Source organism: Emys orbicularis, chromosome 15, assembly GCF_028017835.1.
Source record: "Emys orbicularis isolate rEmyOrb1 chromosome 15, rEmyOrb1.hap1, whole genome shotgun sequence".
In the NCBI taxonomy this organism is placed as follows: domain Eukaryota; kingdom Metazoa; phylum Chordata; order Testudines; family Emydidae; genus Emys; species Emys orbicularis.
Window position 1 is genome coordinate 1,220,451 of NC_088697.1, and position 14,060 is coordinate 1,234,510.

The window sequence follows — 14,060 nt, forward strand, 5'->3', positions numbered from 1 at the left end:
GGGAGGGGAGTGGGAGCAGGTGGGTTACAGCAGGGGGGGCTGGGAGCCAGGACTCCTGGGTTCTCTCCCCGGCTCTGGGAGGGGAGTGGGGGCTGGTGGGTTAGAGCAGGGGGGGCTGGGAGCCAGGACCCCTGGGTTCTCTCCCCAGCTCTGGGAGGGGAGTGGGGGCTGGGGGGTTACAGCAGGGGGGCTGGGAGCCAGGACTACTGGGTTCTCACCCGGCTTTGGGAGGGGAAGGGTGAACCCATGGGAAGGGGGAGATTGTTGCCTGAGCACCGGCCCCCGCCCTAAAAAATTCCCTCCCCCGACACTAATCCCCCTCTCCCACCCCGTCCTTCCCTGCCCCTTTAAGGAAGCCCCAGATTGTCACTTATTGTCTGGGCGATTGACCAATCAGGGGCTGCCTGGGGAGGGGGGTGCAGCCTCTGATTGGCTGGGATGAAAGCGCCCCACCCCACCCCTCTCTCTCTCTCCAGATCCCCCCTCCCATCCTCGGTCGCTGTCCAGCCGCCTGGGTGCTGAATCGCCCCTCCCCCCCCAGCCGCCCCTACTCCCGGGACCCTCCCCCCGCAGGAGCCGCTCGGGGCAGGGGGCGCAGCGGAGCCAGGATGAGTGGGGGGGTCTATGGAGGAGGTAAGGGGCCCCTTTAATATCCCCCCCGCTTCATGTCCAGGCAGGCATCACAGCAGCGAAGTGCAGCCCCCAGGGGGCGCCCTGCTGCGGGGAGGGGGGGGGGTCAGCAGGGAGCGCTCTGCCCCGGTTCTCGGAGCGTGAACCCAGGCGTCCGGGCCACGTCCCCTCCCCCCAGGGCCAGATCTTGTCAGCTTGAGCTGGGATTCTCTTTCCAGCCGCCCCGCCCCAGAGGTGGGCGCATCTCAGTGCCGGGCGAGGGGTCCCCGGGTAACCAGCCGCCCCGCCCCAGAGGTGGGCGCATCTCAGTGCCGGGCGAGGGGTCCCTGGGTAACCAGCCGCCCCGCCCCAGAGGTGGGCGCATCTCAGTGCCGGGCGAGGGGTCCCTGGGTAACCAGCCGCCCCGCCCCAGAGGTGGGCGCATCTCAGTGCCGGGCGAGGGGTCCCTGGGTAACCGTCCGCCCCGCCCCAGAGGTGGGCGCATCTCAGTGCCGGGCGAGGGGTCCCTGGGTAACCGGCCGCCCCGCCCCAGAGGTGGGCGCATCTCAGTGCCGGGCGAGGGGTCCCTGGGTAACCGGCCGCCCCGCCCCAGAGGTGGGCGCATCTCAGTGCCGGGCGAGGGGTCCCTGGGTAACCGGCCGCCCCGCCCCAGAGGTGGGCGCATCTCAGCGCCGAGCGAGGGGTCCCTGGGTAACCGGCCGCCCCGCCCCAGAGGTGGGCGCATCTCAGCGCCGGGCGAGGGGTCCCTGGGTAACCAGCCGCCTGCCCCAGAGGTGGGCGCATCTCAGCACCCGGCGAGGGGTCCCTGGGTAACCGGCCGCCCCACCCCAGAGGTGGCTGCATCTCAGCGCCGGGCGAGGGGTCCCTGGGTAACTGGCTGCCCCACCCCAGAGGTGGCTGCGTCTCAGCGCCGGGCGAGGGGTCCCCGGGTAACCGGCCGTCCCGCCCCAGAGGTGGGCGCATCGGTGGTGGGTGCTGAGTGTTTCCCTCTTTCTCTGTCCCAGATGAGGTGGGGGCGCTCGTCTTTGACATCGGCTCGTTCTCAGTCCGAGCCGGCTACGCCGGAGAAGACTGCCCCAAGGTATGTCCAGAGCCTCCCCGTTGGGGTCCCTGGAACCCCCCGTAACCTGCCCTGGGGCCGGGTGGGAGCCGGCACCCCCTAGAGGGGACAGGCCCCTGCCCCCTTCCCCGCCCCCCTGAGCCGGCCAGTCCCTGCCCTGGGGCCGGGTGGGAGCCGGCGTCCCCCGGAGGGGACAGGCCCCGGGGCTCACCCCCCGCCCCCCGTTACAGGCGGATTTCCCCACCACGGTGGGGCTGCTGGCCCCCGAGGAGGCGGCGCTGGAGCTGGACGGGGAGAAGGAGAAGAAGCCGGGGAAGGTTTATTACATCGACACCAACTCGCTGCACGTCCCGCGGGAGAACACGGAGGTCCTGTCGCCCCTCAAGAACGGCATGAGTGAGGGTTTGGCCCCTGGGGCCCTGCCACGGGCTCCTCCTGCTATGGGCCCCCCCCGCCACAGGACCCAACTACCCCCCCCTGCCATGGGCCCCCGCTACCCCCCCTGCCACGGCCCCCCCCGCCACGGGCCCCTGCTACCGCCCCATCATGCCCCCCCGCCACGAGCCCGCACTACCCCCCGCCACGGGTCCCCGCTATCCCCCTGCCACGGCCCCCCCGCCACTGCCCCCCCTGCCATGGGACACAACTACCCCCCCTGCCACGGGCCCCCCCGCTACCCCTCTGTGACGAACTGGGACTGTTCTTACTGTGGTCTGTGAGTGCTGACAGGGGAGTGTGGCTGGGATAGTCTGCATTGGGGGATGGGAGTCTGACTGAAAATACCTGAGCCTGTAAAATGAGAACCCAGGAGGGGGCTGGGGCCAGGTGACACCTTTGCCCGGGAAACTGAACAAAGGCTGTGGGAGGGGTCGCTGAAGAGAGAGTCTGGGAAGCTGGCTGGTGAGGTGGCTGGAGGCAGGGAGGGCTCTGACCTCTGGAGGGGGGCTGGGGTACCCGAGGACCCCAAGATGGACCTAACTGAGGGGTATCCTGTTGTCTGTGCCTGCAAGACCTGTCTCGGACTGTATTCCCGTCGTCTAAATAAACCTTCTGCTTTACTGGCTGGCTGAGAGTCATGGTGAATCGCAGGGAGCCGGGGGTGCAGGGCCCTGAGTCCCCCCACACTCCGTGACAACTGGTGGCAGCGGTGGGATCTACTGCACCCCGTGGACGGCGCTTCCTGCAGTAAGTGACTGGGGAGAAGTAAAGCGAAGGGGGATTGACGGGGACCAGGCGTGCTGAGGAGTCAGAGAGAGAGACGGTTATCATCCCTGGGAGTGTGTGACCAGCGAGAAGGACTTTTGCAGTAACAGGGTCCCCCGGGGGATCGCAGCGAGTGGTCCCAGGGGCGGAGGAGTCTGCAGCTCGACCCTGGCAGAGAGGTGGTGACCTCGAGAAGGGCTGGCACACTAGGGGTCTCCCTGGAAACTGTGGGGAGCGGTGAGCACCCAGGCCTGTGAGTGGCCAGCAGGAAGATGTATGCCAAGCGGCTTAAGAGCGACCTGGTGGAGCTGTGCAAGCAGAGGGGGGTGCGCATTGGGAAGCTCACCAAAGAACAGCTCATTGCCCAGCTGGAGAAGGGAGATCGCGCGAATGAACTGATCCCTGTCTCTGAGGGAAGCAGCCTGGCAGATGCAGCGCAGGCCCCAGTGTCTGTCCCATCTGGGAGTGGTCAGCCGGCTGCTGAGGGCTTCCCGAGACCCCTCCTTCCTACGCCTAGGGGAAGGGTGGGGAGGAGCCCAGCAAATACCGAGGGTGCTGTGACCCCCCCGGCCAGCAGGGGATCCTCCCGGCAACGCTCGCCGGCCAGCAGGGGATCCTCCCGGCCACGCGCAGCATCCGTGGAGCGGAATGGGCTGGAATGGGAGAAAGAGCTAAAACTGAGAGAGCTGGAGGATCGTGAACACCAGAGACAGCATGAAGAGAAACTGAGGCAGCATGAACGGGAGGAGAATGAGAGACAGAGGCATCATGAACTGGAGCTGGCGAGGCTGAAGGGCCGCGAGCCCCCGGCTGCGGTGAGTGAGGGGGGACCCAGGACTGTACGGAGCTTTGATAAGTGCATCCTGGCCCCACGTAAGGAGGGGGAGGACATGGATGACTTCCTGGATGCCTTTGAGACGGCCTGCGAGCTGCACCAGGTTGATCCTGCAGACAGACTCCGGGTTCTCACCCCCTTACTGGACCCCAAAGCCGTGGCCTTGTACCGCCAACTGGAAGAGGCGGAAAAAGGGGACTATGAACTATTCAAAAAGGCCCTGCTACGTGAGTTTGGGCTGACTTCTGAGATGTACCGGGAAAGGTTCCGGAGTCAGGATAAAACCCCTGAGATCTCATACCTGCAACTAGCCGTCCGCATGGAAGGATACACCAGCAAGTGGGCAGATGGGGCCCGGACGAAGGAGGACCTGGTTAAACTGCTGGTACTGGAGCAACTGTATGAGCGGTGCCCATCCGACCTGAGGCTGTGGTTGGTGGACAAAAAGCCAGAGAACCCGCGACATGCAGGCCGGCTGGCCGATGAGTTTGTAAAGAGCCGGTCAGGGGCTGGCAGGGAGGAGTCCCAAAGGAACAGTCCCACCACAACGCAGAGCGAGAGTCACCATGGGCCATCCCAGCGGGAAAATACGGAGAAACCCCACCAAAGGGGAAGGTCCAGCGTCAGGTCCATCCAACCCACTCGAGGGGACCCCTGGGACATGGTCTGCTATCACTGTGACCAAAGAGGTCACATACGGGCCCAGTGCCCCAGGCTCAGGGACAGACTGAGCAGACCAAACCCACAGAGGGTTGACTGGGTAGAGACCCAGCCGGGCGAGAGGCAGCACTCCCAGGGAAGGGGGGCTGGCAGAGTACCACCTGCTAAGGAGGGAGGAGAGCTCCAGGCCTGCTCCTCTGCGGGGCGGGATGCTCCAGACTCAGGGTTTTTGGTTTATACGGTGGGCGCGGGGCGGTCCCTCCGGAAAGAGTACCTCGTTCCCCTGGAGGTGGAGGGGAGGAAGGTCGATGGATACTGGGATACGGGCGCAGAGGTGACGCTGGCCCGGCCCGAGGTGGTGGCCGCAGATCAGGTGGTGCCCAACACCTTCCTGACTCTGACGGGGGTGGGTGGGACCCCATTCAAGGTACCTGTGGCGAGGGTACACCTGAAGTGGGGGGCCAAGGAGGGCCCCAAGGATGTGGGGGTACACCCGTATTTGCCCACTGAGGTGTTGATGGGGGGGGACCTGGGGGACTGGCCCAGCAACCCACCAAGTGCACTGGTTGTGACCCGCAGTCAGAGCCGGCGAGGGGCACTGCGCCCTGGCCTTGGGGAGGGTGCCTTGCCCGAGGCACAGGACCCTAACCTGGTGGGGAGGGAACGCCCAGGGACACGGCTCAGGGAGGCTGCGGCTTCAGACCCAGCCGGTGAGAGAGAGCAGGTGGCCATCCCTGTCCCAGCTGCTGAGTTCCAGGCCGAGGTGCAAAAAGATCCCTCCTTACGGAAGATAAGGGACCTGGCCGACCTCGGTGCGGTACAGACCATGGGGAGAGGTGGCCGGAAAAGGTTCCTGTGGGAGAAGGGGTTCCTGTACCGAGAATGGGCTCCCCCAGGGAAAATGGAGTCAGGGGGGGATCAGGAGGCAGCTGGTGGTACCCCAGAAGTATCGCCGCCAGCTGCTGTACCGGGCCCATGACACCCCCCTCTCAGGGCACCAGGGAACCTGGCGTACCCAGCAGAGGCTGCTACGGAGCTTTTACTGGCCTGGGGTCTTTGTTACTGTCCGGCAGTACTGCCGATCCTGTGACCCCTGTCAGAGGGGAAGGAAGGCCCGGGACAAGGGGAAAACGGCTTTAGGACCCTTGCCCAGCATAGAGGAGCCTTTCCAGAGGGTGGCCAAGGTTAAAAGGGGGGCTCTGAACCAAGAGAGCCCGAAGCACAGACCTCCAGACTGGAGTGCTGGGAGAAGACCCCAGCCCAGTTGGAACCCCAGGGGTATTGGGGTGGGAAAAGGGCATGGGCCGCATACGCCTTCCCACATGCGCATCCTCCCCACCCTTCCCCTAGGCGTAGGAAGGAGGGGTCTCGGGAAGCCCTCAGCAGCCGGCTGACCACTCCCAGCTGGGACAGACACTGGGGCCTGCGCTGCATCTGCCAGGCTGCTTCCCTCAGAGACAGGGATCGGTTCATTCGAGCGATCTCCCTTCTCCAGCTGGGCAATGAGCTGTTCTTTGGTGAGCTTCCCAGTGCACACCCCCCTCTGCTTGCACAGCTCCACCAGGTCGCTCTTAAGCTGCTTGGCATACATCTTCCTGCTGGCCACTCACAGGCCTGTGTGCTCACCGCTCCCCACAGTTTCCAGGGAGACCCCTAGTGTGCCAGCCCTTCTCGAGGTCACCACCTCTCTGCCAGGGTCGAGCTGCAGACTCCTCCGCCCCTGGGACCACTCGCTGCGATCCCCCGGGGGACCCTGTTACTGCAAAAGTCCTTCTCGCTGGTCACACACTCCCAGGGGTGATAACCGTCTCTCTCTGACTCCTCAGCACGCCTAGTCCCCGTCAATCCCCCTTCGTTTTACTGCTCCCCAGTCACTTACTGCAGGAAGCGCCGTCCACGGGGTGCAGTAGATCCCACCGCTGCCACCAGTTGTCACGGAGTGTGGGGGACTCAGGGCCCTGCACCCCCGGCTCCCTGCGATTCACCATGACTCTCAGCCAGCCAGTAAAGCAGAAGGTTTATTTAGACGACGGGAATACAGTCCGAGACAGGTCTTGCAGGCACAGACAACAGGATACCCCTCAGTTAGGTCCATCTTGGGGTCCTCGGGTACCCCAGGCCCCCTCCAGAGGTCAGAGCCCTCCCTGCCTCCAGCCACCTCACCAGCCAGCTTCCCAGACCCTGCCTTCAGCGACCCCTCCCACAGCCTTTGTTCAGTTTCCCGGCAAAGGTGTCACCTCGCCCGAGCCCCCTCCTGGGTTCTCATGTTACAGGCTCAGGTATTTTCAGTCAGACTCCCATCCCCCAATGGAGACCATCCCAGCCACACTCCCCTGTCAGCACTCACAGACCACAGTAAGAACAGTCCCAGTTCGTCACACCCTCCTACCACGGGTCCCCTGCCACGGGCCCCCCCGCTACCCTCCGCCACAGAACCCCCCACCATAGCTCCCCGCTTCCTCCCCCGCCTCACCCTGCCCTGTCCCCCCCATGCCCCTCCAAGGCTTCTGTACCCCCTGCCCGGGGCACCCCCCAGTGGCTTCCCCACCCCCACGGGCGACCCCACATGGTGCAGGGGGGCTGGGGGGAAGCAGGATGGTGCCACCTTAACCGAGTCCCCCCCCATATCTCTCCCTCCCCCCCGTGTCATTCCCTCGCCCCCACCCCCACACCGCTGTCCCCCCAGTCGAGGACTGGGACTGTTTCCAGGCCATTCTGGATCACACGTACGGGAAACACGTCAAGTCGGAGCCCGGCCTGCACCCCGTGCTCATGTCCGAGGCGCCGGTAGGTCCCCCCCATTCCTCCTACATCACGTCACCCCCCCTGCATCCCGACACCCCCCTGATCCATCCTCTGCACCCCGACATCATGTCACCCCCTGCACCCTAACATCCCCCCGATCCACCCCCCTGCACCTCGACATCACGTCACCCCCTGCATCCCGACATCCCCCCGATCCACCCCCTGCACCCCGACATCACATCAACCCCCTGTGCCCTGACATCACCTCACCCCCCCTGCACCCCAACATCACCCCGATCCATCCCCTGCACCCCGACATCACCTCACCTCCCGTGCCGTCACATCCCCCTGATCTGCCCCCCAACATCACCTCACTCCCCCGCCCCCGACATTCCCCCTGATCTGCCCCCCTGCACCCCATCCCCCCTGATTCGCCCCCTGCACCCCGACATCACATCACCCCCCTGCACTCCAACTTCCCCCCTGATCTGCCCCCTGTGCCCCGACATCACGTCACCCCCCTGGACTCCGACATCCCCCCTGATCTGCCCCCTGTGCCCCGACATGCCCCCGATCCACCCCCTGCACCCCAACATCACCCCTGATCCATCCCCTGCACCCCATCACCTCACCTCCGTGCCGTCACATCCCCCTGATCTGCCCCCGACATCACCTCACCCCCTGCACTCCCACATCCCCCCTGATCCGCCCCATGTGCCCCATGCCCCCGATCCACCCCCTGCACCCTGACATCACCTCACCCCTATGCTGTCACATCCCCCTGCACCCCGACATCACATCAACCCCCTGCACCCCGACATTACCTCACCCCCCCGCACTGCCACATCCCCCCTGTACCCCATCCCCCCGATCTGCCCCAACATCACCTCACCCCCCTGCACCATCACATCCCCTAATCCCCCCCTGCACCCCGACATCCCGGCCTGGCCCCCCACGGCCGCTCTCTCTCCCCCCAGTGGAACACCCGGGCCAAGCGGGAGAAGCTGACCGAGCTGATGTTCGAGCATTACGCCATCCCGGCCTTCTTCCTCTGCAAGACTGCCGTGCTCACCGCGTATCCTGGGGGGCTGGGGGGCAGGGAGCCAGATCTGGGGGGCTGGAGGACTGGCGAGGACATGTGGGGGGGCTGGGGAGGGATTGGGGGCTGCACAGGGGGGCTGGGAAGTATCTGGGGGGCTGGAGGTGGGACGGCTGGCAAGGTGGGGGACTGGGAAGTATCTGGGGAGCTGGAGGGGGGACTGCTGGCAAGGTGAGGGACTGGGAAGTATCTGGGGGGCTGGAGGGGGGACTGCTGGCAAGGTGTGGGACTGGGAAGTATCTGGGGGGCTGGAGGGGGGACTGCTGGCAAGGTGTGGGACTGGGATGGGGCTGGCAGGCTGGAGAGGACATGTGGGGGGCTGCGATGCGGGGAGCTGGGCAGGGACTGGGGGGCTATAGGGGAGATCTGGGGGGCCGGGAGGAAAATGGGGGGAACCCTGGCATGGGGTCCAGCAGCGGGCATCTTGGGCACTGTGGGGGGCACGTGTAGAGCACAGAGAGGGGCGCCAAGAGCGGCTACGAGGCGGGCGCCCGCTCCAGTGGCAGGGAGTTCCCACGACCCCAGGAACCGTCTTGCCCCCTTGACCCCCCCACGCCCCCCAGCTTTGCCAATGGGCGCAGCACGGGGCTGGTGCTCGACAGCGGCGCCACCCACACCACAGCCATCCCCGTGCACGACGGTTACATCCTGCAGCAAGGTGGGCACTGCCCGGATGCCTGGGTTCTCTCCCCGGCTCTGGGAGCGGGTGGGGGCTGGTGGGTTAGAGCAGGGGGGGGGGGGCTGGGAGCCAGGACTCCTGGGTTCTCTCCCCGGCTCTGGGAGCGGGTGGGGGCTGGTGGGTCAGATCACGGGGGGCTGGGATCCAGGACTCCTGGGTTCTCTCCCCGGCTCGGGGAAGGGAGTGGGCAGCGGGGGGGCTGGGAGCCCGGACTCCTGGGTTCATGTCCGACTTTGGGGGATTCCAGGCATCGTGAAGTCGCCGCTGGCCGGGGATTTCATCTCCATGCAGTGCCGGGAGCTCTTCCAGGAGATGAACATCGAGATCGTGCCCCCCTACATGATCGCTGCCAAGGTGCGGGGTGGGGGGGTCCCTCATGGGGGGGCAGGAAGGGACGGGGGGGCGGCCGGGCTGGGGGAAAACAGGAATCCAGGAAGTGGGAGAAATGAGGGGGAGGAAGGGGGTTGATGGGGGGTGAGTGGCTGGGGGGATTTGGGGGGTCCGGGAGGGGAATGGTTCACGGCTCCCCCCTGCCCCATCTTTCTGCCACCCCCAGGACCCTGTGCGTGAGGGGGCCCCCCCCAACTGGAAGAAGAAGGAGAAGCTGCCCCAGGTCTCCAAATCCTGGCACAACTACACCTGCAATGTGAGCTGGGAGGGGGCCGGACTCCTGGGTTCTCTCCCCAGCTCTGGGAGGGGAGTGGGGGCTGGTGGGTTAGAGCGGGGAGTGGGGGCTGGGAGCCAGGATGCCTGGGTTCTCTCCCCGGCTCTGGGAGGCGAGTGGGGGCTGGTGGGTTAGAGCAGGGGTGGCTGGGAGCCAGGACTCCTGGGTTCTCTCCCCAGTTCTGGGAGGGGAGTGGGGGCTGGTGGGTTAGAGCGGGGGGGACTGGGAGCCAGGACTCCTGGGTTCTCTCCCCGGCTCTGGGAGGGGAGTGGGGGCTGGTGGGTTAGAACGGGGGGGGGCTGGGAGCCAGGACTCCTGGGTTCTCTCCCCCAGTCGGTGACCCCCACATACTCTCCCTCCCCCCCAGGAGGTGATCCAGGATTTCCAGGCCTCGGTGCTACAGGTCTCCGACTCGCCATATGATGAGCAGTGAGTGCTGGGGGGGGAGGGCACCGAGGGGAGGAGGAAGGGGGGGCCCTGGGGCTTGGCCAGAGGGAGGGGGGCTGGGCACTCAGCTTTGGGGGTGGGGTCTGTCGGGATGGGGCAGTCGGGGGAAGCCGCCTCTCTCCTGACAGCCGCGGGGCACTGCCCCCTCCCCACAGGGTGGCCGCCCAGATGCCCACCGTGCACTACGAGATGCCCAACGGCTACAACACGGACTACGGGGCCGAGCGGCTGCGCATCCCCGAGGGGCTGTTCGACCCCTCCAACGTCAAGGTGAGCCCCCCCCAGCCAGAGCCGGGAGAGAACCCAGGAGTCCGGGCTCCCAGCCCCCCCCTGCTCTAACCACCAGCCCCTGCTCCCCTCCCAGAGTCGGGGAGCGAACCCAGGAGTCCTGGCTCCCAGCCCCCCCTGCTCTAACCACCACCCCCCCATTCCCAGAACCCCTGCCTTTTTTAATCGCTCCCTGCCTCAGTTTCCCCAGGGGGGCACCTTGTCCAGGGCGGGGCTGGGAGTTGGGGGGAGATGGTGGTGGGATATTGAGGAAGGGGGAGTCCAGGGGGAGGGCAGAAGGGCCCCCCCATTAACGACCCCCCCCCGATTCTCTCCCCTTCTCCAGGGTCTCTCCGGGAACACCATGCTGGGCGTCGGCCACGTGGTCACCACCAGCATCGGCATGTGTGATATCGACATCAGGCCGGTGCGTGACCCCCCCTCGCTCCCCCCTGCCCCGGGGCCCCCCGCAACTGGAGTCACGTGGCTGGGCCTGTGGGGAGGGGCACCTGGTCAGCAGGCGGGACGCCGGGGGAGATGGGGCCGGGGGGACACCGGGGGAGGGGGATCCAGGGGTGAGGGGGGCCCAGGACTAACCGTCTCCCCGTGACTCCCAGGGTCTCTACGGCAGCGTCATTGTGACCGGGGGCAACACGCTGCTCCAGGGCTTCACCGACCGGCTGAACCGCGAGCTGTCGCAGAAAACGCCCCCCGTGAGTGTGTGTCTGTGTGTGTAGAGGGGTTGTTGGGGGTTGTGCGGCTTGTGTGTGTGTGTGTGTGCATAGAGGGGTTCTTGTGGGGTGTGTGTGTATCTGTGTGTGTGTGCATTGAGGGGTTGTTGGGGGTTGTGGTGTTGGGGGTTGTAGGGTGTGTGTGCGTAGAGGGGTTGCTGTGGGCGTTTGTGGGGTGTGAATGTGTTTGTGTGTAGAGGGGTTGTGGTGTGTGTGTGTGTGCGTAGAGGGGTTGCTGTGGGGTCTATGCATAGAGGGGTTGTTGGGGGCTGTGTGTGTGTCGAGGGGTTGTTGGGGGTTGCTGTGTGGGGTGTGTGCATGTAGAGGGGTAGCTGTGGGTTGTGTCTATCTGTGTGTGCGGCGCTGCCCCCTGCTGGCCGATCCCGCGGGTGTGCTCGGCGCTGGCCAGCCGGGGGCCTCTCCCCACCCCCCCTGTGCCCCCCCCAGAGCATGCGCCTCAAACTCATCGCCAGCAACAGCACCATGGAGCGGAGATTCAGCCCCTGGATTGGGGGGTCCATCCTTGCCTCGCTGGTAAGTGCCCCGGGGGGCCGGATGCCTGGGTTCTCTCCCAGCGCTGGGAGGGGAGTGGGGGCTGGTGGGTTAGAGCAGGGGGGCTGGGAGCCAGGACTCCTGGGTTCTCTCCCCGGCTCTGGGAGGGGAGCGGGAGCAGGTGGGTTAGAGCAGGGGGGGCTGGGAGCCAGGACTCCTGGGTTCTGTCCCCGGCTCTGGGAGGGGAGTGGGGGCTGGTGGTTAGAGCAGGGGGGGCTGGGAGCCAGAACTCCTGGGTTCTCTCCCCGGCTCTGGTAGGGGAGTGGGGGCTGGTGGTTAGAGCAGGGGGGGCTGGGAGCCAGGACTCCTGGGTTCTCTCCCTGGCTCTGGGAGGGGAGTGGGGGCTGGTGGTTAGAGCAGGGGGGGTGGGAGCCCGGACTCCTGGGTTCTCTCCCCGGCTCTGGGAGGAGAGTGGGGGCTGGTGGGTTAGAGCGGGGGGGCTGGGAGCCAGGACTCCTGGGTTCTCTCCCCGGCTCTGGGAGGAGAGTGGGGGCTGGTGGGTTAGAGCGGGGGGGCTGGGAGCCAGGACTCCTGGGTTCTCTCCCCGGCTCTGGGAGGAGAGTGGGGGCTGGTGGGTTAGAGCAGGAGGGGTGGGAGCCAGGACTCCTGGGTTCTATCCTGGTCTCTTCTCCCCAGGGCACTTTCCAGCAGATGTGGATCTCCAAGCAGGAGTACGAGGAGGGTGGGAAGCAGTGCGTGGAGCGGAAGTGCCCCTGAGGCAGCCGGCGCCCCCTGGCGGTGGGGCTGGGGGTCCCCCTCCCCACCTCTCTCTGTCCAGTCCCCAAGCTGCGTTTCTCACCGTTATGCTCACAACACCTTTGGCGGGGGGGGGGGGAGGCTCCAATGGGAAACAGTCCAAAACAGAGCCCCCCCAATTCTTTCCCTGCTCCCCCCCGTCACAGCCCCCCTTGGGCTGTGCCGTTCCCCTCCCCCCGGTGCCCCTCGCTAGCTTGTTACGTGGTTCGTTAATTGGGTCAGTTCATTTTCACGGGGGTGAATGTGGCGTCTGGACAACGGCCCCCAATAAACGTCCGGAAAGAAAACCGTCCAGTGGTGTCTTCGTTATGTCACCTAGCTGTGAAAGGAACCCAGGCATCCCGGCTCCCGGCCCCCCCTGCTCTAGCCCCCCCTCCCCTCCCCTCCCCTCCCCTCCCTGAGCCGGGGAGAGAACCCAGGAGTCCGGGCTCCCAGCCCCCCCTGCACTAACCCACCAGCCACCCCTCCCCTCCTAGAGCCGGGGAGGGAACCCAGGAGTTCTGGCTCCTAGCCCCCCTGGCTCTGACCCACCAGCCCCCACTCCCCTCCCAGAGCTGTGGATAGCATCCAATCGGGCCCCAGGGTGGGGGCCTGGCTTGCTTGGGGGTGGGGAAGGACCAACGGCGTTTTCCCTTCTTGGGGGCGCCGGCCTCGATGGGGGCGGGGGAGGGTTGCTAGGCGCTGGGTTGTTTGCATTTCTGGCCCCGTGGGTGGCTCTGACCTTTGGGTCTGGGTGGGGTGGGTTCGCCCTGCCTGGCTCCCCCCCGTCCCCACCCCGCTTATCTCCTCCCGGGGGTTAACTGGACATTCACCCTTCAGGGCTGACGCATTCGCCTGCCCCACCCCGGCGGGGGGCAATTAACCTGCCTGCCCCGTCCCAGGGGTTCACCTCCCCCGCCCCCGCCCCATGGGAGACCCTCCAAGCTGGGGAACGGGGGTTGGGCTGCTTGCTCCCTGACCCACACACAGCCCCTTCCCCCTGGGGTAGCCCCCCAAGCCATGGCACTGGACGTCAGCTATTCACTGAGCGACCGGCTCAGGCTCTCTGCAGACTCCGGCAGCGTCACCGCCTTGGTGACACCCAGGGCGGTTCACACCTCTCCACGTGACCGGCTCAGGCTTTCTGCAGACTCCGGCAGTGTCGCTGCGTTGGTGACACCCAGGACGGTTCACACCTCTCCGAGCAAGCGGCTCAGGCTCTCTGCAGACTCCGGCAGCGTATCCACATTGGTGACACCCAGGACGGTTCACACCTCTCCGAGCGACCGGCTCAGGCTCTCTGCAGAGTCCGGCAGCGGCACCGCGCCGGTGACACCCAGGGCGGTTCACACCTCTCCGAGCGACCGGCTCAGGCTCTCTGCAGAGTCCGGCAGCGGCACCGCGCCGGTGACACCCAGGGCGGTTCACACCTCTCCGAGCGACCGGCTCAGGCTCTCTGCAGACTCCGGCAGCGTCGCCGCTCGGCTTGGGGCCGGGGCTGCAGCTCGCTTTATGGCCCAGCTCCTCAGCTCGTTATTGGCTTTGTTTGACGCCAGCAGCCAGGGCTGCTATGGCGACAGACTGAAAACACCGGGGGCAGAAGGGCATTGATGTTCGTGCCATCCCCAGGGCTGGCTCTCCGGTCGCCTGGGTTCCATGACTCAGCTTGACCCCTGTACGATCTGCTCTCCCCGCCCCCCCATGCCTCAGTTTCCCTGCCTGCCCTCGGTCTATGGCATGGCTGTGGGGCAGG

General features: G+C 66.2%; 1 protein-coding gene across 1 annotated transcript; it reads left to right on the forward strand.

Annotated features, from left to right (window-relative positions):
• Positions 1-608: 608 nt before the first annotated feature.
• On the forward strand, positions 609-12,289 carry ACTL6B (actin like 6B). Its single transcript, XM_065416953.1, has 14 exons — positions 609-633; positions 1,635-1,711; positions 1,921-2,086; positions 7,075-7,175; positions 8,111-8,208; positions 8,796-8,890; positions 9,159-9,265; positions 9,468-9,557; positions 9,943-10,004; positions 10,178-10,292; positions 10,636-10,716; positions 10,907-11,002; positions 11,468-11,554; positions 12,209-12,289. Exons 1-14 carry the CDS (start codon positions 609-611, stop codon positions 12,287-12,289), a joined length of 1,281 nt encoding a protein of 426 aa, XP_065273025.1.
• Positions 12,290-14,060: the final 1,771 nt, after the last annotated feature.